Source organism: Rattus rattus, chromosome 6 (genome assembly GCF_011064425.1).
Source record: "Rattus rattus isolate New Zealand chromosome 6, Rrattus_CSIRO_v1, whole genome shotgun sequence".
Lineage (NCBI taxonomy): Eukaryota > Metazoa > Chordata > Mammalia > Rodentia > Muridae > Rattus > Rattus rattus.
The window spans coordinates 150,289,637-150,313,978 of record NC_046159.1 but is presented as its reverse complement, the minus strand read 5'-3'; the positions used below and the strand labels follow the sequence as shown (position 1 = coordinate 150,313,978).

The following is a 24,342-nucleotide window of genomic DNA, read 5'->3' as shown; positions in this document are numbered from 1 at the left end:
CTGTTTTCCATGAAGGAATCCCGTCGGCTCTATCAGTTTCATTACGTGAACTGGCCAGACCACGATGTCCCTTCGTCATTCGATTCTATCCTGGACATGATAAGTCTAATGAGGAAGTACCAAGAGCACGAAGATGTGCCTATTTGTATCCATTGCAGGTACAGGAACATATTCTCATTCGAGAGAAGTATGCTTAAGTTCTGTGAAATAAAGTTTTATTTCTACATCAGTATGATGCTTTATTCTATCTTGAGCTTTCCTAGCCCTGTTACAGTATGTTTGAGAGTGAGACCCTGTGAATTGTTAGAATCTAATCCAGTTAGTAGATTGTCCAAATGTTACAGTGAAACATCACCCTATTCCCTGATGTGATCAATCAGGCAAATTTTCATGAATGATAGAGTCTCAGACTTTAAAAGATGTATTTAGACCTGAACGGTCTCACTGATCTGAGATACTGTTGGTCTCCAGAGAGGTGCTGTGTGTAGGGAACATGCTTATAATCCCAGAACCATGGCAGCTAATACAAAATTTAGTCAGTGATGCTGTCCGTCAGCCGAAAGGAAGGAAGGAAAGGGGACGCATCATAACCTTACATGCTGAACGTGAGAGTTTGAAAGGAGAATTCCTTGCCAGTTACACAGCATAGATGTCATTTGTAAGATGGACCTGAATTTCAGAGCTCTTACAATATAGGTTATAAGGTGTTTTCTAAGTGACAAACATTCTGTGATGGTTTTGTTCTTGAGGAACAAGCTGCTATGTCTAGTCTACCACTGCTGTCATACCCCAAAACTATAGTTTAGAACTGCTGAAATATTAAGCAAACATGAAACTAGCATTCTTTTTTTTTTTTTAACTTTTAAAGGATTATGGTGGGTGACATTTATTTATTGTTAAATATTTGAATCCCCCAATGTTTTTTTGAGAACTGAAGGCTTATAACTGTGTCTTATGTAGGCCAGGCTGGCCTCAGACTCATTAAATAGCCACGGCTATCTTCCGTGCCTTCACTGGCCTGCTTGGTTATAGATGTGTGCCACGATACCTGGCCTAGCATTTTTGTCATGAGTTACACATGAACTGTTGGTGTATGCTTACTGGACATCTTTATTAAACTGTGCTCGGCAGAATTGCCTAGAATAACGACTTGCTCCCTTAGCAGGCTTGGGTTAGCCCTAGCTATGCTGGACTGCTCTGCAGAAATGTCTTCATTCTCTGTAGGTAATTTTCAAATTCCAGTTAGGCTTTGCAAAAATTAGCCATTTTGACAGGTAAGAAGCCATGTAAACCCAGCCTTCAACTTTTGGGACAGTGAGTTTGACATTTGTTCATTCTCGGAGGGGTAGCTAAGTGGGTTAGAGGTTAATTGTGCTATCTAAGATCAGCTGTTTTTAACTGAACACAATGACCTGTTTTTATTGTCTTTGTCTTTCCTACTTACAAGTCATGAAATAGTTTAAATGAAAAGCAAAGAAATATCCCAGTTGGAAGGAAGATAGCCTTAATTTTTCCATGTCTGAGAAATGGGCCTTTATAGGATTTTTATGTCCTTAAATACTGTGATCCTTTGTTCCCTTCTCATCTGACAATCTTCCTGCTCCATATTATTTATGGTGGAGCTGAGAGCTCTGAACCCCTTTTCAGGAAGGGCTGTTAGTGCCATGAGGCTTTTTTGGATGACCACTAAGTTTTTATTTTTCAAAGGCAGGGTAGAGTCTTAATAGCCAAGGTGAGACTTGAACTTTTACCTCCCCATTGCTAGGATGGCAAACAAGGACGTTTTAACTACTTGAAAGTGTTCAAAGCCTCAGTAAAGTGCCTATAACCTCACTACACAGAGACTCTCGGAGGCCAGTGTGAGATAAGACCAGCCTGGGCTGCAGAGGGAGACTATGTCTCACAGAGGAGGGGCAGGGGAGAGAATCCGCAACAGTAAGACCCTAAGGAACAAACCAGCAAAAACCAACATAGGAAACAGCTAAGCAGTGTATTAAACACAGGAAAAATAGTTGCCCCTTGCATTGTTACATGTTTTTCTATTGCTGTCATAAAATACCATGGCCCAAAACAATTTAAAGAAGAAGGGGTTTATTTAGCTCACAGTTTCAGAGGGTTAACCCTGCAAGCCCACCTCTAGCAATGTACTCCCCCCAGCAAGGCTCCATCTCCTAAAGGTCTCATACTACACCAGCCTCCAAAGTGCCACCCACTGGGGGCCAAGTGCTCAGATGTGTGAGTCTGTGGAGGACATTACTCATCCAAACCAGCATCCCCTAGCGTCACTAAGGTCTGTGTGTAGTGTCTATAAAAACGTTAGGGAGAATGCAGCCTTTAAAAGAATAAATAATAAGTCAATCACTAAAAATAAAAGGCTCACAGTAGCTTTACAGTGTAGTCATAATTATATTGTTCAGTAATATATAGGATATTTCAAAACCTAATTTTAGAATTTCATTAGATAAATCTGTATGTTTGCAAATAGTATAAAATGTGCTTGATTCCTGAGGCACTTTTTCTACTTTCTATCTTTAATATTTCAAATGTCTTAGAATCAGTGTTTCTCAAAATCACACTGAATGTGTCCTACTAAGTTACTTGTATCTGTAATTGAATTTATTATGAGAAGTCAATAAGGAGCACAGCACGACAGCATTCTGGGAACTGGAGCAAGAAAGTTATGAGTAGGACACCAACCTGGGCCACTTGGGCCCTGTCTCAAAGAGACTCAGGTCTGCTTTTCCAGAGGACCCGGGGCTGAGTCCCAGGTTCCGAGCACCCACTTGGCAGCCTAGACTCCAGCCCCAGGGGATTAAGACACCCTCTCCTGTGCACGCATGTGCTGTGCAGACATACATACATAGAGACAGAACCCTCCTGCACATGACATAGTTCTTTTTTAAGTAAGCGAAAAATTTCAGACATAAGAGATTATTGGTTAATTATTTTTTTAAAGGTTGGTTTATTTCAATTTTGAACTTTTCTTACCCAGCTGTGTCTTCTGATTAGTGAAGAGGGCTGCCTCCAGGGGAATCAGTTTGCTGGTAGAAATACAGAAACCATCTAACAAATAACTGGATTAAAGCAGTCTTTTCGCAGTTAATTCAGTGGTAGTCAGAAAAGAAAATTTTTATTCTGGAATTGAAAGATAAATGGTTTTACCTTGATTTTTTTTTTTAAACAACTTGTTTGAAATTATTTCCTGTTGCATCCTGTTACTCAGTCAGTAACTATAATTCATAAATCTATCTCAGTAGGGTTTTTCTACTTCTAAAAATTATTTACGGGGGGGGTAGTGGCGCACACCTTTAATCCCAACACTTGGGAGGCAGAGGCAGGTGGATGTCTGAATTTGAGGCTAGCCTGGTCTACAGAGAGAGTTCCAGGACAGCCAAGGCTACACAGAGAAACCATGTACGAAAAAAAGTTGATTATTTAATGCTGTTAGAAATGTGTTAACTGAAGTAACTTTAAAAGCACATCTACAAAAGGAAATAAAATGTGTCCATTGGATATAAAGCGTTTCTTTATAGATGGGGATCTTACTACCTCCCCACGCTGGCTGGGAACCCACAGCCAGCCTCCGCCTCAGCCTCCGAGGTGCTCCATGACCACAGCAGGCCTCCCACACTCGCACCCAGCTCTAGAGCATACTTCACAAGAGTGCTTCCATGTATTTAATAGCACTGTGAAAAGTATAGCTCCTGCTTGTCCTCAAGAGACCGTGTGTCGTCAGCTGCCTTTGTTTATGGGACTGGTCACAGCTAAGGTCACTGCTGCTTCTCTGAACTGATCCCTACACTTGAGGCTTTCTCGGTCCCATACCTGCTAGAATTTACTGGGGCTCATTGGCCAAAACCATAAAGCCATCTTGAGCATTATTTTTATTCTGCTTATAACTGTTGAGAATATTTTTATCTCTACAGGGGGTTATAGGCTGGAATTAGACGTATGGAGTTAAAGGGTCACAGGTTTTCTGTAAGCCACTTGCTCTTTTTCTTGAATTACATTTTTAAATACTCAAATATTAATGTTAACGATGGTACTGTACTCTAATGTGTACTTGATTTACTACGTAGAATTGAATCAAATTTCTTAATGAGGTAAGCTTCTGAATGTTGAGCATGCCTTTTATTTTAACGAGAAATCAAATTGTTTTCTCTGACTCTGTGCCCTTAGTGCAGGCTGTGGACGGACAGGTGCTATTTGTGCCATCGACTACACGTGGAACTTACTGAAAGCAGGGGTAAGAGTGGCTTTTATAAAGCATCATATTCGGGTTTGTTCTGTTCGAATTAGAGCTTTTCTAGATATGTTTCCAGAATTAGTTGTACCAGGTAAAGAGAAATGTGAGTAAGTGTAACTGTTACAGCTGCTTTGAGTCGCAGGGTGGGGTTTGTTTCCCACCGAGTGGACTCTTTCACACCCGGTGTTTTAAGAGACTTCGGGGACGAAGCGCCTAGAATAAGTTCTGGGTTGAAATTCCCTGCCTGTGGCATTTTAGTTGTGGCGGTTGCTGTTAGCGCTGTAGTATCTACCTGCTATTTCCATGACTTGTGTTCGAGGCTGTGGAAGACAGGAGGATCAGTAAGAGTCCCTTCTCTGGGTTATAGGCAAACCATCTATCACAGCTTGAAATTGGCTATGTCAGTCAACATTTTGTTAATTAAAAAACAAACAAACAAACAACCTAGATTCAATGCTTAGTTTTTCTTTCTACGACATCTCTTTTTCCCTACCATTGCTGTCCATCTGTCTGTCTATTCATGTCTCCCTGCCCCCACCTCCCACTCTAGGGAATGAGCAAGTTTTAAATAATTCTTTAATAATCTCTGTGGGATGAAATTTCATTTTTATATTCCTTAAAAACTAGTCTTTTCCTAATAAATGTTTTTTAATGGAAAAATTTTACTAGGATCTTCCCACTTGTTTATTTTTATTTGTTTGTTGGGGATTTTTGGCGGGGGAGGTGTGAAACATAAGGTCTTGCTATGTGGTTCTGGCTTTTCTGGAACTATATATATAAAGAGAGATCCTTCTGCTTCTACCTCCCAAGTTCTTGGATTAAAGGAAAGTGCCACTGTGCCTAGATCTCATTTTTAACAAAAAAGTAAAAAATTACAGTAGTAGATTGATAGCCTAGCAGCAAAGAGCACTTCCTGCTCTTGCCTGAGACCAGAGTTCAAGTCCATCACCCACCTGGTGGCACATAACTTCAGTTTCAGGATAGCCAAGTCCATCTGACCTCTGCAGGCATTAGGCAAGCATCTGGGGTGTGTGCGCGTGTGTGCGTGTGTGTGTGCGCGTGTGCGTGTGCGTGAGTGTATTTGGGAGGGGGTAGTGTTTAGACAGGTTTTTACTATGTAGCTTTGACTGTTGTGAACTTCACTCTGTAGACCAGGCTGGCCTCAAACTCACAGAGACCCACCTACCTCTGCCTCCTATGTGCTAGGATTAAAGGCCTGTGCCACCACCTCACAGCATTAATGAATATTTTTATACTCAAAAATTAAAACTGGAAAAGGAAGAGATATTTAAATACCAGCAAACAAAAGAAATTCAGAATATTTAAGTATTTGTTTGAAACATCACTAAAGTTATATATTTCAATTGTAGTTCCCACTTGATTGAATTTGTCTTAACATAAACATAACCTAGGCCTTAGCTGGAACTAGGTGTAAAAATGCTTTAATGTCTCTAGAGACTGCAGCTGTGAAACTTAAAATCAGTCTTTGCTCATCAGTCTTCCTCATCACTCCAGAATGTGAAGTCCTACTGACCTCTTCCCGGTTCAGACTGCCCTCTTTCCTGGACTAGAAGTTGGGAGGGTACAAATGTACCTCAAGAGTGTAGTCTCAGAGTGGAGTACAGTCGTCCTGGTGGCTTTATGGTCATCACCTGGAGAGGAAGCCTGTGCATCTTAGTTCTCAGTTGTATCTTGCATGGCATGGGCAAGGACACAGTGGCCTAGAGAGTCCAGTCTTTATTATCTCTATAGTCTAATTTCAAGTAACCTTATCTTACATTTTATCCATATTTAACTTCCTAGTTTTCCAAATAATCATTTTCCTGTGATTGCATATATTCCCTTTATTTTGACAGTATATTTTCCCACACATGTTTGTATGTATGGGGTGTGTGTGTGTGTGTGTGTGTGTGTGTGTTTGTGCATGGGTATACACACCAGCAAGTGGCAGTCAGAGATAGATTTGAGTTGTCTTCCTGACTCATGAGACACCATATCTTTTGAGTTAACAAGTCTTGGTAAACTAGAATGAGCTAGGACGGCTGCTCCCCCAGCACTGGGGTTTCAGCCCCACACCACTCGGGCATTGATGTCAGTTCTGAGGAGCTGCAGCCAGGTCCTCAGACTTTGTTACATGAGCACTTTCCTGACTTGAGCTGTCTTCCCCAGCCCTTCATAACTGTAAGTTTTCCTCCATCCGTCAGTTTGCTGTGGCCTCTGTTTCCAGTATGCTGTGGTCACGCTCTGTGGCGTGACAGCTGACGATGGGATAAGCTCTGTCCGCAGTGTGTGTGCTCCTTGTCTGATAGCTAGAACGCAGTAAATATTTGCAGTAACCCAGCAAGTGTCTAAGGTCTGTGAGAACTTGGAGAGTGTTTTACTATTTTCTGACATTGTCTACAGTTACATGCATCATATTCTTTGTTTTAGAAAATTCCAGAGGAATTTAATGTATTTAATTTAATACAAGAAATGAGAACACAAAGGCACTCTGCAGTACAAACGAAGGTATGGTTGATTTTTCTCTCCTTATAAGTTATATTTTCATAAGTGTTTCTCCTCAGATGCTCTTCATTATCTCCTGTGGTATCATTTCTCTTTTTAATAGGAGCAGTATGAACTCGTCCATAGAGCTATTGCCCAACTGTTTGAAAAACAGCTACAACTGTATGAACTCCACGGAGCACAGAAAATCACTGATGGTGTAAGTGTCTTGGCTCACCAGCCTTGGCAGACTTACTTGTGACCTTGTGCCATAGCTGGGTGAGAGCGTCTGCAGCAGGGGGTTCTGTGTTAGGGGTTTTAGGAGGGTGCAGGGTTCAAGACAGGGTTTCTCTGTTTAGCCATGACTATCCTGGAACTCAACTCTGTAAACAAGGCTGGTCTTGAGTTCAGAGATCCCCTGTCTCTGCCTCCCAGGTGCTGGGATTAGAGGCGTTTGCAACCACTGCCAGGCAGATAGGAGTTAACTTTTTTCTGACCTGGGTCCTTCTAACTCACTTAACTTTTATCTGTTACGGTACAGATTTAGGGACTCAAAATAAACTGAATAAGTAAAATTAGAAGCTCTTACTGGAGCTACAGATTTTTTAATTTATTATTAAGGAGTGTATGATTGCATGTGCACATCACAGTGTGGGGTAGGGATACATACCACAGTGTGGGGTCATAAGACAACTCTGGATTTCGTTCTCGTATATCAATCGAGGAAAAATATTTTTCCTGTAATTTTACTGAAACTTTTCTTCCCCTTTGCAGAATGAAATTACCACTGGAAACATGATCAGTTCCATTGATAGTGAAAAACAAGATTCTCCTCCTCCAAAGCCACCAAGGACTCGAAGGTATTGTGTGCCTCAGGACATGACCTAACTAAAATGACAAGTTCTGATTACTTCTTAATTTTATAACTGGCTATTTCTTAAGCTGTAGAACGTTATAAGCTAAAGTTTTTGTTTGATTTTTATATAAAATGTCAGTAGTATACTATACCGAAATGTGTGTTTTGGTGTTAGAATAGGGAATGTTCCCTTAGCTTCATTTAAAATGGTTTCTCTTAGGATAGAAGAACTCTCTAGACCCAGGAAGTCAGAAAACAGTTCATGTTTCAAGAAAAGCTGCCCAGATGCTGTCTTGACCAAGGTTATCAAGACAGGTTATCCTGGATATAGCACAAAGGACAGAAGCAAGGTTGGAAAGCAGTGTGGTAGAGGCTCAGAGGAGAGAGGACTTTATTGTGTTTGTCTGGAGTTTGGTGATAGGAAAGGAACCCAGGGCTTCCCGCATGGCAGACAAGCATCCTCCCACTAGGCCGCAGGCCCCGCCCTGAGGGAGTGCAGGCCTAGCAGGAGTGTGTGCTCCCAACAGTGTGCTACCCGGAGACCAAGCTGCACGTTCAAACCTGTGTGCAGAGCACAGAGCATGGAAGACATTGAGATTCAGATGACAGCTAAGAGATTGCAGTCAGGTGCTATGGGTGGGTCACGTCAGAGCATTAGAACTGTCTGACTTGGGAAGCTCACAAACAGCGTAGGGTTATGGGGAAATTCACCTAGGAACTTGAAAAAAGGAGCAAGTACAAAATAAGATGGTGCCAATGTCAGGTCAGAAGTGAAGAAACTGAGGCAGATTTGGGGATTGCTGCAGACGATAGCCTCGCCTACATGTCAGGTTTTTATTATTGTTTTAGACTTACTCATTGGACTTTATGTGTACTTTATCTGCATCTGTGTACATGTGTGCAGATAAATCTCTATGTGCATGTGTAAGGTCACATCCCTTACAACTGGATGACGGGCTGTTGTAAGCAGTTGTGGGCGCAGGGAATCAAACCCTGGTCCTGGAAAAGCAACGATAGTTTTAAATGCTGAGCCATCTCACCAGCCTCAAGTTTTTATCTTTTTAAAAGACAATTATAGTAAATTCAAATAAGTTGTATTAAAGAAGTTTATTATAGAGTAGTAGATAGTAGAAAATAGAATTTTAAATAGAGGTTTATTATTTTTGTTAATTTAAAAAAGCAAAAATAAATTTTCTTAGTTGGAAAATTATGTATGTAGTTTAGCTTTGAAATAATATTTAAGGTACTTTTTCTTATTTGCCACAGTTTTCAAAATACCAGAATATGTGTTTTTAAAACTGACAGTATATTAAAGTGCATGTGGATTCATTAAAAGCCAAAAATATCAAAGAAAACTGGAGGAAAATGATGAGAGAACCAGCCCATCTAAAAATTACAGCATTTCAGACCAGACTCTCGGAAGGTAAAGGCAGAAAGATCAGAAGGTCAAGGTCAGGCCTGTCAGATGGTTCGGTGCACAGGTCACTCAGTGTCGAGGGTCTGATGACCTGAGTTCAGAGCCGGGTGGAAAGTAAGACTCAGCTCGGGAAGTCTGTCTCCTGCCTACCACTGTGGTCCATACATAGCTGCACACAAATAATGAGTAAAACTTTATTCAACTACAGCCTGGTCTAAATATCTAAAGATATTTAATTAGATAAATATGTTTATTTCCATTAGTTAAGAAAACAAATACGGGTCTGGAGATGGCTTAGTGATTAAAGAGCTTGCTGCACAAGTGTGAGGACCTGATTCCAGATCCCCAGCACCTACATCAAAAGCTTAGCATGGTGGCCTGTGCATGAACCCGACCATTAGAAGGAGGGAGAGAGGGAAACAGGCAAATCCTAGGTGCTGTCTCCAGCCAGTCTAGCCCAAATGGCAGCTCCAGGTTCAGTGAGAGCCTGTCTCAAGACAAAGTAGAGCATGGCAGAAGATCCCAAGTTTGACCTCTGGCCTTCACATGAGCATAAGTAGCTACACACACACACACACACACACACACACACACACACACACACACACACACACACACACACACACACCCTTAACTCATGGATTAGAATAAGCCCCTGATAATTAGATGCAGTTAAGAATGTGTATTTTTGGCTTTTGGCTTTTTTGTATATTTGGTCTCTACCTTACGAAGGTAGAGACAGGTAGATCTCTGAATTTGAAGCCAGCCTGGTTTGCAGAGTGAGTTCCAGGACAGCTAGGACTACACAGAAAAACCTTGTAAAACTCAAAGACTAACAGGAAGACAAGACGTTATAGAATGAAAAAAGCATGGTGTTGTAAGTGTGATGGTTACAGATTGAGCCAAAAAAACCAGTTAAGACTGTCAGAAGGTAACACAGGAGAGAGTTCCAAAGCAGAAAGTATGATGTTTAAAACAAAGAGATCAAGAAATAAATAGCAGTCGGCAGTATTTTAAAATATTGGAGTATATCTTAGAAGTAACTGTAAAGTTTTTTCTTACTTCCAATATGTAGTTGTGGTCCTATCCCAAAACTTGCTTTGTAGACCGTGCTGGCCTCAAACTCACAGAGATTCACCTGCCTCTGCCTTCCAGTGCTGGGATTAAAGGCCTGTGCCTTCACACCCAACCCCGTGAGAGTTTCAGAGTAGGCACCTCTGGTTAATAGAATAGAAGGTGGGGCTACTGTTTTTCATTAATGTCATAGAGCTTTAAGACAGTACATCTGTGTTACCGTGAAAAATAATCCGTCAACGTACTGTTATGTGTTAACCATTGCTGACGTCCTGTTTGTGAATCTCAGTTGCCTTGTAGAGGGGGATGCCAAGGAAGAAATCCTCCAGCCACCAGAGCCTCACCCGGTGCCGCCCATCCTGACGCCGTCACCTCCTTCAGCATTCCCAACCGTTACCACTGTGTGGCAGGACAGTGACAGGTACCACCCGAAGCCAGTGCTGCACATGGCTTCCCCAGAGCAGCCCCCAACGGACCTCAACAGAAACTATGATAAGTCAGCGGACCTAATGGGGAGAAGCGAATCCGCTGTTGAGCACACAGATAAAAAGTTAGAACGAAATTTAAGTTTTGAGATTAAGAAAGTCCCTCTCCAAGAAGGGCCCAAAAGTTTTGATGGGAACACACTCTTGAATAGGGGACATGCGATTAAAATTAAGTCTGCTTCATCTTCTGTAGTTGACAAAAGCTCTAAGCCACAGGAGTTAAGTTCAGGTGATCTAAAGGTTAACGATGTGTCTCAGAATTCCTGTGCGGACTGCAGTGCCTCACACTCGGACAACGCTCCTGAGTCTTCAGGGGAGTCCCAGAACTCGCACACACCTCCACGGCCAGACTGCTTGCCCCTTGATAAGAAAGGACATGTGACATGGTCACTTCATGGACCTGAAAATGCCACACCTGTATCTGACTCACCAGATAATCATTCTCAAACTCTAAAAACTGTGAGTTCCACACCAAACTCGACAGCAGAAGAGGAAGCCCACGATCTCACGGAGCACCATAACAGCTCCCCTCTGCCGAGAGCTCCTCTCAGCTTTACCAACCCTCTTCACTCTGACGACTCCGACTCAGACGGAGGGAACTCCGATGGTGCTGTGACCAAGAACAAAACTAGCATTTCAACAGCAAGTGCCACCGTGTCTCCTGCCAGTAGTACCGAGAGTGCTTGCACTAGGAGAGTACTGCCCATGTCCATTGCCAGACAGGAAATGGCAGGAAGGCGGCATTCAGGTGCTGAGAAAGGTAATTTAGTATCTGATGTTCAGCTCTTTCTTACCTGCCCATCTCTGCTCTAAGCACTTCAGCTCTGTCAGTTCCTTAGCATTCCACACCATACTCGAACTTGCAACAAAACTTAGTTGTTTTTTAGATAATTTTTTGTTAATTTGTGGTTTAGTTTTTGGTTTTTTGACACAGGGTCTCTCTGTATCCCTGGCTGTCCTGGAACTCACTCTGTTAGACCAGGCTGGCCTGGAAATCCCAGAGATCCATCCACCTGTCTCTGCCTCCTCAGTGCTGGGATTAAAGACACGCTCCACTTCACCTGGACAGATCGCTTTTTTTTTAAAATATTATTTATTTTTATTTACATGAGTACACTGTCGCCGTTTTCAAACATACACCCGAAAAGGGCATCAGATCCCATTGCAGATGGTTGTGAGCCACCATGTGGTTACTGGGAATTGAACTTAGGACTTCTGGACGAGCAGTCAGTGCTCTTAACCGATGGGCCATCTCTCCAGCCCATCTATTTTTTTTTTTTTAATATTCTAATTTAAAGTCTTTTCTTCTCTCCAACTAGTGTAAATGTTTATAATTAGCAGAATTTTTTTTATAGAAATACACAACCTTATTTAATGTCTCAGCATTTACATTAGTATGCTTCTATTCTACTCTCATAACTCAATCACAGTTTCCCCTCTCTCCCATCTTCCTTCCCCACCTCTCCCCTCTTCCCCAGATCTTTGCCCCACCAAAAGAGCAGGCCTCCCAGAACTATCACCGCACAAGCTTCAGTAAGACCAGGCACATACTGTCCCGTCAAGGCGGACAAGCCAGCTCTGGAGGAGAAGGGTCTCAGAAACAGTCAGGGCCAGCCCCTGCCCTTACATCTTAATTACAGTTTATATTTATTGCTACAAGAATGTGATCATTATGTTGGTGGAGTTGGTGACACACACTGTAGACCCTTGCTTAGCCATTTGATTTCGCCCATGCTTCTTGGGAATACTTAGTAGCCCTGTTTCCCTATCGTTGACTACAAAATAACTTTTAGAGAGCTGTTTTCATAAATGCTTACAAGTAAAGTTGCTCTGAGATGGCAGCTTCACCCAGACGGTACTGGGGACCACTCTGCTGACCAGAGCATTGTATTTATTCAAGACTGAGCAGAGTGAGTGTAGACCCTGATACCAGGCCTGCTCCCTTAACACCTCTCCTAAGGTTGCTATGTCAGGACACATGTATTCTCCCCTCTGTACATTGAGACAGGGTTTCTTACGTAGTCCAGGCGAGCCTGGAGCTCGGGATCCTCCCAACTCCTTTGCACTGGGATGCTAGTTTGATTCACCATGCCTGCTATCGACTGTTGGGTCTTGAGATCTTCACACAGTGCTTTCTCGCTTTTGAGACAAGAGCCTGCAACTCCATCTTTCTGGCTCAGTCCTCCGTGCTCTTGAGGTACCTGGGAGTGCACTACTGTTGACTGCCACGGTAGACTGACTTGTCAGGGATACAGTGATGGTTCAGTTATCGACAGCACTGGCTGCTCTTCCAGAAGACCCTGGTTCAGTTCCCAGCAACCACACAGCAGTTCACATCTGTCTATTTTAACTCCAGGTCCAAGGACTCATCACTCTCACACACATATACATGCAGGCAAAACGCCAATGTGCATAAAGTAAAAATAAATGATAAATTAATAAAAGTAGACTTATTTTTAATTGTTCCTAATCACTTACCTTGTAGGTACTGTTTAACAATTGGTTATTACTTAATTTGTTACTTGCTTTGTAAAACAATTGCCTTGAAAATATTAGGAAATTTTGTATTAGAATTTGTTGGTGAGTTAACCTAATAATTTGGTATTGATAGCAGAAATGGTATTTTGTATGTTATTGCCTGACAAGATTTTTCACTATGAATTCTTTCATTAGTTCTCTTTTTCCTTTTTTCTCCCTTTTATTTCCATGTACCCAGGGTTTATACATGCCAAACATGTGCTATGAATTTTTACTTCATTATTTTCTCAGGCCTGATATGTTATTCAGATTTGACCTGAGTAGGCCCCACACACTGCGATGCTCAGAACCCTTTGTAATACAAGGCAGTCTCTAGTTGAATAAGTCTTGGGGGTAGAAGGGCTTCTAGGAATGAGACTTGAGTCTCTTACGTGCTGGGTAAGTGTACCAGCCCGGAGCTCTAACCCCAGTCATTATGTAAACTGTACAGAAAGCTTGAAGTGTGTGAAAAGCCATTTATAGATCCAGGGAGAAGCATGCGGTTGAGAAGCAAGGGCCACAGTTAGAGAACAGACTTCTTGACAGTGGTTATCGAGAACCTGACAGATACTTAGCAGGTGCAGAACTCAGTCCCGGTGTCCTGTGTGGCGGTTTGTGCTAAGAGGACGAGGAGGAACCGTGCTTGTTGTCTCACCTGCTCCCTGCCACTCTTGGATGAGGGAAATAGTTCTGCTGCTCTAGGTGCATCTATGGAGTATTGTATTGGAACTCTGGACTGAAGGCTTCACTTTGTGTGATGTCACCAGCTAAATAAACATAAGGGGCATGGGCACTCAGCCAGCCTCATTGCTTATGAAAATGTACTTGATTTGAGCTTTTCTTGCTATCGAATGTGGGAAAGATGCTGTCCTGCCAGACTGCTCGTTTTCAGAGAAAATAAGGATGACGCCTGGGCAGAACAATAGTTTCCACAGCATAGTGTCCCATGTCCACCCTGCCCAGACTGGGCACACGCATGGCCCTAGGACCTCCTCGGTTGTTTTCGCTCCCTAGAGCAGGGATTCAAAGATCCAGGACACCGGTTTATCCCGAGTCCTAAGGCTACCTATGGGGCTTGCTGCTTTACCTCTTATCCTTTCTATGGGCTAGCTACCACTGAAAAAGCCTTTAAATGACTTTAGCTTATGTCCTTGACACAGAGTCCGACGATCCTTCACTACCTAGTAGTAAATATACAGTTATTAAAATTATATCTAATGGGAAGATAATGTGACTTAAGTTGTTACTTTAATTGTTTGAGATTGACTCAAGTACGTAATTTTTCCGTGAGTGAACTGGACAGATGGCTCATTGTGGAGCAGAGATTAAATACCTTCTGCAGGGAGGAATGTCCTGGAAGGGAACCCTGTTGCCTGTCTCAGGGCCTCCAGATACCCCATTAGCATGCAGAACTCTGTTCTGATCACGGGTAGCGTGGCACGTGTTCCAGGCCAGGAATCGGTAGGGAGCAGGGAGCCGCCTTCAGTCTCAGGTGGGTTCCTGGGTGCCGGGGACTCTGACCCCGCCCCAGCCTTACCCAGTTTCCTGGCACAGTCCACTGTCCCCCAGTGCATGGTAGCTACAGTTCATCACAGTTAAGCAAGCCAATCATTTGGGAAACACTGGCTTTAACCAGGTGAGCGGCTTTCTGCTGGACACACAAAGCATCACGAGGAAACTCATGGCGTCATAGTGCAGTGAGAGCAATGTCTTCAGTGCCTGCAGGCTTGTGGGAGCTATTGGCTCTGTACACAGTAACGGAGTCTGTGCGGCATGAATAGGGTGGCGACGATGTCTGAAACTAATTTCGTGGTGCTGGATGTTTACTCTTTTAAGACAATGAGGAAGTCCTCTGTTTAGATGGTATTTTACTAATGTTTAATTGTCTGAATTAATTAATAAATTGTGTGTTTAATCTAGATGCTGACGTTAGTGAAGAGTCGCCTCCTCCCTTACCTGAAAGAACTCCCGAGTCTTTTGTATTAGCAGGTGAGTGGATGAGTACGTCTTCTTCATTGCTGGGTTTAATCTATCAACTACTATACTGAGTAATCAAAATCGAAGTGTACGTTTTAATTGATGCTGACAGGTTTTTATTACTCACTTGAAAACGCTTTAAGTAAGTATTTTTCCCTTCCTGAAGTTGCTAAGTGACTGCATTTGTAGTAGTCATTGGAAACTACTAGAATTAAGGTAACTGCAGTTTCAAGAGGACTTGGATTTGTTGGTGTCATTTCATTCTTTAATCCATTCAACTTATGTAAGTTAACATTCAACTTGCATTGTGAATTCACGTGTTTATGAGGATAGTTTCTAAAATTTATAGGATTTTTTTTTTGCATTGACTTTAATAAAAAAAATTCAAGGATTAAAGACAAAAGTTTTTTTAATAACATTATTTATTTTTGATAATTCATACATCTACACCTGGTTTTCCACCACCAACTCCATATATTTCCCATACATAACATGTCTCTTCTGACTTCTCTGCTATTTTTAAATGTTAAGACAAAAGTTTTAATATTGCAATTTCTTTTTTTTTGTTCCCCAGATATGCCCATAAGATCTGATTGGCATGAGCTTCCGAGTCAGGAGTGCACTGAGCAAAGGGAATCTGAAGTGAGTTATTTGGAATCTCTGTGTTAGCTCCATCCGAAAGCTTGTCACCCTCAGTTATGAGCTTCCTCTGTTCCTGGACTTGACCCTTTTTAATTAGTTTTTTTACAGGTGTTACTTTGTTTGATATTTTTTGAGACAGGATCTCCTATAGTCAGACTGTCCTCAAACTCACCTTGTGTCCAGGGCTGCCCTTGAACCGTTGGCCCTCTTCCTCTTTCTCCTCAGCTCAAGTACTACTTATCATATATATGCACTACCACGACAGGCTGTGGATTAAACGTTGACGTAAAACGTAAGCTGCAGCTTTTTTGTAAGATACGATGTAAGAACTCTGGCTTTCGTGAGGATGTCTCTGACTTGGTTACACTGCTACTGAAAAGTTCATAAGTTAGACCATGTCTTAAGTCATTTTGGAGATATGAATAGAACTCAGTATTTTGTCCCCCTATCATATACAACTACCCTAGGTTTATTTTATATTCAAGAAAAACTCTGTAGTGGTAACTTGGACTCGGGGACACCACAGTTTGATAAAGTAGTAGATTACAGTTCTGTGCTCCTCCAGCATTAGCTGGGTGGGGGGTGTTTGTCTTGTTTTTATGCAGAAGTTTCCCTTTACAGTATACATCAAGGTAGTAAGACTGTGGAGGTGGCTCAGTGCGTAAGAGCAATTGCTACTCAAGCATGAGGACCTAGGTGTGCCCCTGCACCCAGAGTCAGTGAGAGACTCTGCCTCAAAGGAATGGGAAAATTTTAAGTAAAGCAAAACAGAATTTCAAGCATAATGATACACCATTGTTTTCTTTTTCTTTGATATTGAAAATCGAGATACAAATCAAGCTTGGTAGTGTGTGCCTGTAATGCTAGCACTTCAGGAGGTGAAGGAAGGAGGGTCAGGAATTTGAGCCCACCCTGACTACATAGTGAGTTTGAAACTAGCCTGGACTAAGGGAGATTCTGTTTCAAAACAAATAGGTAACAAGGAGGGGGTTTTTATATCTCAATTTCTTGGGGTCATTCTTATAGCAGATTGTCTTCTATTTACTGCACATAAGATGAGCTTTCTGTAATAACTGTAAAATGTCCTTGCAGGGCTTGATAACCTCTGGAAATGACAAACACGGTGAGTTATTATTTCTTCCTTTTTACCAGAGACGTTTCAGATTAATTTATCTAAAACAGCACATATCTTGCTTCGTGCTCTTTGGTTATTCCTATATGTTATTATAAAGATCTCTGGAATAACTGCTTGAGGAAACACAGTTCTGTGGCATAATTCTTCTAAGCTGACCCACCCATAGATATTTTTGGATATTTGTTGTGTTTTTATTGTTTATTAAAATATCTAGAAGCTATGGTATAGCTCTGATTGAGCACATAGTTAACAGGTCTAAAGTCTAGGTTTACTCTTTAGCACCAAAGTTAACAACAGGTACTTAGAAGTTCATTCCCGTTTGAGTATATGCTCCATATTGACCAACAAATGGAAATGTCTCCATAACTGCTGGGGGTGCTCATGTTTATTGGAAAATAAGTCAATAGTTAATTAATACTAGAGTTAGAAGTTTTATATTTGACTGAGGATAGCTCAGTGAGGGCCTAGCGTGCATAAAGTCCTAATTTCCCAGCCCTTCAGAAACCAGGCATGATGGTGCACACTTGCAGTCCCAGAATGTGGAAGGGGCAGCAGGAGGGGAGGAGTGACTGAAGGATCGCCCCATCATGAGTAAAGTAGATGAAGTTATCATCGGCACTGCTGCCACTGTGGCACTGCTGCCACTGTGACACTGCTAGTCCCCAGGACTTTGCCTCCTCGGCAATGTCTACAGTTGGGCTCTTGGTGCTCCCTGCTCTTTCCTATGCTCCACTTGGCACCGTCTCCTGTGCCCTCTGCCTTACTAAACCTTGACCTCTAAGGCTGAGTCTTATTCCTGGATGACCTTCACCTAAGCTTGAGACTTTAAATCTGCCCCGTCTTCCTCCTTAGAAGGTGGCCCTGAGGAAGTCCTCACCACCACTAAGATGATTTATGCATGTCTCTTACTAGGCCAGCAGCTAGAAAACTCTGTCCCCAGGGCCTGCCCTGGTCTTGGCAGGACTTTGTATACCTTTGAGCTGAACCTGTTTGTTTGTTTTAGGAAATTGTTTTAGGTCAGTGAGATGGCTCCCAGGGTGAGGGTGCTAGCTGCCAAGGCTGGCAGCCTGAATTGAACTGCTAGGATCCACATGGTGGCCTCCACACATGCTGTGGCACCTACATTCCCATAAGAAATAAATGTACATGGTTTAAAAAGAAACCAAGTAGGGCCTGATGCTGATGCTTGAAATTCTAGCACTTAGAAGCAGGCAGGGGGTTGGGCGTTAGAAGCCAGCCTGGGCTACATAGCAAGACTCTGCATAGCAGAGTGGAAAGAGAACAAGAGTGGGTCGGGGGCGGGGTGGGCAAAGAATAACATGGCAGAATCGTGAGCACAGGGAACACCTGTAGACTTATCCTGGGTTTCCAGAAAGGTTTCTCAACAGAAACGACGAAAGAGGCTGGGTGTGGGTGTGCTGCTTGTCTGCAACCTGAACCCCCTGGAGGCACAAGGCACACGGATCTCTGAGTCTGAGGCCGCCAGCCTGGTTTACTTACCAAGTTCCCTCTTGAAGGAAGGAAGGAAGGAAGGAAGGAAGGAAGGAAGGAAGGAAGGAAGGAAGGAAGGAATTAAGAATTAATTATTAAGAATGTATAAGAATTAATCTCAATTTTTTTAAAGTAATCTTTTCATTGATCTTTAAATTAGTAAATTAACTACAATTTAAACGAGAAGACTTAAAAAGAATTCATATTGGCATGGGGAGTAGTAAATTGTCCAGTCATTAGAAACCTGTTTGACTATAACTACTTTAGAAAATACAGCATGCCATGTTCGGGATTGATGAAATGAGGTAAGTACACAGAACCTCCCCAATACACGTGTGTAGACTGCCTGATTGGAGCTCGGCTGTGGTTCATGCTTCTGACTTCAACACAGGAGAGCTGAAGATATGTAACAAGACTGTCTCAGAACACACACACACACACGCACGCACGCACGCACGCACGCACACACACACACACACACACACACACACACCCCAGTTGCTCATCACCCCTCTCCTTGTATGGAGTCTTAGAAATGGCAGCCATAAGGTGAAACTTGCTCTTTTATTCTGTGCCCTTCCTGCTGCAAATTACTGTGAATGAGGTGCTGCCCTGAGCCGGTGATTAATAAGGACGTTTCCTTTTAGATGCAGGGGTCTCCCACACAGCGGCTTGTTCACCCACTTTCAGTGACAAGAAAGAGGACATAACAGAAAGTCTAACAGAAGTCACAGACATTGGTAATTCATGATTCTAAAAGCCAGGCACAGTGGCTCTCTTAGTGCTTGTGTCTGTCCTTTCCCATCTCTCCAGATTAATTTTGGTTGGAAATACGTTTTGTTAGATATTAGAATGCCTATACAAGCTTGCTTCTTAGGTCCATTTGTTTGGAAAATCTTTTTCCAACTCTTTACTCTGAGGTAATGTCTGTGCTTGATATTAGGGTGTGTTTCTTGTATGCAACAGAAGGAAGGATCCTGTTTTCACATCCATTCTGTTAGTCTGTGTCTTTTTATCAAGGAGTTAAGATGGTTGATGTTGAGAGATCAATCTCATGACCAATGATTGTGAATTCCTATTATTTTGGTGGTGGTGGTGCTGGTAGTGTGTGTGCCCCTTTTGGGTTTGCTGGTCTGCAGTTATTTATTTCTTGTGCTTTCATGTAGCACAAGATGTAGTTATGTTCCTTGGGTTCAGTTTTCCTTCTAACACCTCTGTAGGGTTAGATTTGTAGATAGATATTGCTTAAAATTGATCATGAGATGTCTCATTTTCTCCTATGGTGATTAAAAGTTTTGCTGGACTGGCATCTCTAGTCTCTTATAGCATGTAAGACATCTATCTGTTCGGGCCCTTCTGACTTTTAGAGTCTGCGCTGAGAAGTCAGGTGCAATTCTGCCTTTATATGTTATGTGGTCTTTTCCCCTTGCAGCATTTTTCCCCTAAAACAGGGTTTCTCTGTGTAGCTCTGGTGGTCCTGGAACTCACTCTGTAGACCAGGCTGGCTTGGCAGTCAAGAGATCTGTCTGCCTCTGGTGTTGGGGATTAAAGGTGTGGCTGGGATCAACTACCTGGCTTCCCTTGCATCTTTAATAGCCTTTCTTCTGTATGGTTAGTGTTCCCTTGCAGCTTTAATAGCCTTTCTTCTGTATGGTTAGTGTTCCCTTGCAGCTTTAATAGCCTTTCTTCTGTATGGTTAGTGTTGTGTCTCTTCCGGTCCAATCTATTTGGTGTTCTGTATGCTTATAGAATTATCGGCATATTATTCTTTAGTTTGGAAAACTTTATTCCATGATTTTGTTGAATTTTTTTTTTCTAGGTCTTTGATCTTGGGATCTTCTCTTTCCTCTACTCCTGATATTCTTGGTTTGGTCTCTTCAAGGTGTCCAATATTTCATGGATGTTTTGTGTTGGGGATTTTTTAGATAAGAGGTTTTCTTTGACTGGGGTATCTAGGTCTTCTGTTACCTTCAGTGACTGACAGAATCTTCCATTGCTTACATTCTGTTGGTGAAGCTTGCCTTTGTGCTTCCTGTTCACATTCCTAAATCTCCATCTCCAGGATTCCCTCTTTGTGTTTTCTTTATGGCTTCTATTTCCATTTTCAGGTTTTGAACAGTTTTATTAGTTTTCTTCATCTGTCTGTCTGTTTGTTTTTTTCCCCTTGGCTTTCTTTTTGTCCAATTTTTGTTTGTGTTTTTCTGGCTTTTCTTTGATCTATTAATTTCCTCTTTAAGGACCTCTGACATCTTCACAGAGTTGTAATTAAGGTCTCTCTCTCTCTCTCTGTGTGCGTGTGTGTGTATGTGCGTGTGTGTGCGTGTGTGCGCTCACATCATACTTCAGCTATGTTGAAGCATTCAGGGCCTGGTATGGTAGGATTCCTGGCCCTGGCTATTACTGTGTTCTCTATGCTAGCATCCGGGCACCTGAGTTTGGAGTGATTATAGATGTAGGTGCTGGTTTCTGGGCTTGTCTTTGTTGGGTGGGTGTTTTGTTCTTTGGTTTCTGTTTCTTCTAGATGTTCAGAGTGTGATGGCTGTGTGTTGCCTGTTTTGGCCTGCTCCACTGATAAGCTTATGGAGAATGCTTGCTGGTGTTGGAGACTTGGGGAAGGGGAGGCCAGGGGGGATGGTCTGTGGCACCCACGAGGCATGGACAGGGTGGAAGGGAGGCTGCAACTGGTGTTCTGTTGCAGTGGTAGGGGTGACCCAGGTAATTTTGTTTGGGGGAACAGCTGTGCATGTATTCTTAGATGCATTCTTAAAAATGTTTTTTTGAAGTCCTTTCGGATGTTAATTTGTTATTGTGTTTTTTTGTTTTTTTGGCAATAGGTTTTGGTAATCGCTGTGGAAAACCTAAAGGACCAAGAGATCCACCTTCAGAATGGACATGATTCAGGGAGTTAAAAGACACTTTAAATTATACTGGAAAATTCAAGTGCCACTGAAAGCCAGATTTATAGTATTCCATCTTTAAAATGTGGGACTGATAGCAGTGTAGATTGTTACCTTAATATTTTTTGCTGGGACCATCTACCTGCCTTATACTACACTTAGGAGAAAGTATTACATATTGTTTATTTTGTAACTTCAAGTATTATTGCCTTAATGTCTCTTAACCCTGTTACAAGCTGCTTGTAGACCTGTTAATATAGTAATACTTTTATGATAAACTGAGTTAAAGGACTACTCTTTTGCTGTTTTATCATGTATGCATTATTTTGTATATGTACAGGGCAAGTAGGTATATAATTTGATAAAGTTGAAGTCCTAAAATATTATTAACAGAAGATGTAAGAATTTCTGCATGGTTTAAGTCTTTGTGTATCTTACTTGTAAATTATTTGCCCTGAAATTTTAGAAAACAGTTTCTGAATTTTAAACTTGCTGGATTCGTGTAGCCAGCATTGCAGGTTATCAGAGATCAAAGAGTGTAATAATAATACCTTTTGTAAATTGTAAGCAAAAAGTTATTTTTATATTATATACTGTCTAATTGTTCACCCTAATGGTCCTTGTTTTCGTCTAGTCATGGAGATTCAGTAAGTGCCTTGGAACAACATTGACTTCCCTTAGCTCGAGTGTGTTACTTTCAAGTTTGAGTTCAACTGGGGTTAGAAGACTATCAGAATCTATGTGTTTCAGGATATTTGTTGACCTGCCATTAAAAAACAAACAGTTTTACACTGCCACGTCTTGTCTTGTTTTTTATTCTTAAGGAAAGATTTGTATTAATTATGTGTATGTGTATATCTGTGGAGTTATGTGCACACGAGTGCATCAGGTCCTCCTGGAACCAGAATTACAGGAGATTGTGAGCTGTCCAGCATGGCTGCTGGGAACTGACTTGGGTCTCTAGAAGAATGATGTACACTCTGATGAACCATCTCTCTAGCCCCTCATTCTTATCTTTTCCGTCATGAGCTGTGGGTGGGGTTCAATCACATGACCATGGAGTGGGAAGGAAGGCTTAAGAATGAAGCTGCACGCCTGTAGGCGAGTCCATGGAAGCCTCCGGGAAGCACAGCATTTGATCACTTAAACCATGAGGTTTGAAGTCTGTACAGCATAGTTGAGAGTTACTCTACGAAAGGGTAAAAATGAGACTAGAGAGTACCTTCTGAGGAAATCATGGCCATGCCCGTTCTCAGCACCTGCCCTCGGTCAGCGCTCAGCATTTTGTCAGTGTTACTCTTCCACGATCCCAGAGCACCACAGAGTGAGACCGGGGTGGGTCCCGTGTTCCCTTCTACCCGATGAGGGAGCTCAGGATCTAGCCATAAACACTAAGCCTACATTTCAGACTCGGATTGGGTTGGACATGTTTTCCCCGTGCTTACAGAAGGATGGAGAAACCATGAGACTGAAGGGAGCTGGAGTAACTAATTAGGTTATGTTAGCACTTACTGTTTCTGCTTAAGTTCTCTTTGTGATTTCTGTCAGGTTGGTTTTTGATGTTTGGGCCAGGATCTCTTGCATTCCAGACTGGGCCCAGCTTTGTTATATAGCGAAATCAGCCTTGATTAACTGCCGATCCTCCTTGTCTCAGCCTCCCAAGTGCTGGGATTTTGAGACACACTCTGAGGTTTATGTTAGCATTTTAAAAACAAATGACTTTCATGTTGATTCCTTAGAATATGAGAAGTTTTCATGTATGTCATTAGAAAATGGTGGTCCAGTAGATATTTGACAATTACAGGATACAGATATCTTTAGGCTGTAAGATACTTCCTAATAAAGCTTAAACTGACGTGAAGTGTAACTGAAAAAAGAATTTTAGGAGCTAGAGAGATAGTTGAGTCAATAAAGAGCTTGTGACACAAACACGCATGGCACTCAAGCCGTAGCTGGAAGCTGGGCTCCACAGGATCCACGTCTACAAGCGTAATTCTTTAGAAAGGCGTATGTTGGAACACTGGACTATGGTTCTGCTGGAAGGAAGAATGGTGAAAGTAAAAGCCTGTCCTAGGAAAATGTCTCCTGCTCCAGGAAACAGATGGTTCATTCTGGGTCAGATAGGACTGACTGTGGCCTAGGAACACAGATGAATCACATCCACTGTGAAGTGAGCAGTTACACACTTTGTTCACAGAACAACAGGAAGTCTTAGGTTAATATGTTTACCCAGTGCATTGGTGGGCATATGTGGGTAGCTTACAGCAGCATAGGGAAGTGTGTTTGTTGGGTAGGGTGGGTTCGTTGCTGTTGTTTGTCTTGTTTTGTTTTTTGAGGTAGGGTCTTAACTCTGCTTGGCTTTTTCAGGGATGACAATGGAAACCAAGGCCTCACACATGCTAGGCTACTCACTACCTACCCGTCTACATTTCCCCTAGCCCCAAAGCCTCTGACATGTATTCCCGATCCACGACTTCCTGCCTCAGCCCCAGGAATGCTGGAACCAGGCATTAGCAAGCCTTGGCCTGTCCCACTGATAATTTTTTATGCTACCTAAAGCACTCAGTGAAACCTGTAGAGAATACAGCGAAAGACTCAAGTAAGCCTGTTCGTTGCTCCTGGCAGGCCAGTGTCAGATTCATCCTGCCGCTTTCCAAATTCTACCTTGTGTCTCAGTTACAAAGGACTCAGCTCTTTCCTTTCATAGTGTCACAGCTTAGCGCTGGCTGGGAGCCACTGTATTCCTAAGTACTACTTTTCGCTTTATGGCCATGTTCTTCATATATTGATGAGCATAGCGCGATAAAACACAAATTTGGCATCATTACCGACCTTTATCCATCTCTAGTTAAGTGACTTAGTGGGACAGCCTCTTTAGGTAGGGGACAACCATCGGGGTCACTTAAATTAATAAGCCAAGTGTTGAACTGGGTTTAAAAGGCTCTCTGTGCCAGTTTATATTTTTATGCGTTAAAGCTCCATTCACTGTGGAGAAACCCTGCAAATGAAGTCAACCATTGTTCTGATTGCCTTCTGAGCTCTAGGGAAAATGGGGGACTCCCTCTACCAGCAACTTCTCTCCCAGAACCTCTGCCTGTGGATGTCACTTAGCCTTGGTGAG

At 42.3% G+C, this 24,342-nt stretch overlaps 1 protein-coding gene across 1 annotated transcript in view; it reads left to right on the top strand.

Annotated features, from left to right (window-relative positions):
• Nucleotides 1-22,016, top strand: part of Ptpn12 (protein tyrosine phosphatase non-receptor type 12) — a 67,923-nt gene extending 45,907 nt beyond the window's left edge. The window contains exons 8-18 of the mRNA XM_032907070.1: nt 16-158; nt 4,180-4,246; nt 6,677-6,754; nt 6,855-6,950; nt 7,505-7,590; nt 10,367-11,322; nt 15,000-15,068; nt 15,631-15,698; nt 16,791-16,821; nt 18,972-19,064; nt 21,159-22,016. Coding sequence (XP_032762961.1) covers nt 16-158; nt 4,180-4,246; nt 6,677-6,754; nt 6,855-6,950; nt 7,505-7,590; nt 10,367-11,322; nt 15,000-15,068; nt 15,631-15,698; nt 16,791-16,821; nt 18,972-19,064; nt 21,159-21,220 — 1,749 coding nt within the window. The 3' untranslated portion in view covers nt 21,221-22,016. The remainder of the gene's footprint in view (nt 1-15; nt 159-4,179; nt 4,247-6,676; nt 6,755-6,854; nt 6,951-7,504; nt 7,591-10,366; nt 11,323-14,999; nt 15,069-15,630; nt 15,699-16,790; nt 16,822-18,971; nt 19,065-21,158) is intronic.
• The last annotated feature ends 2,326 nt before the right edge of the window (nt 22,017-24,342 follow it).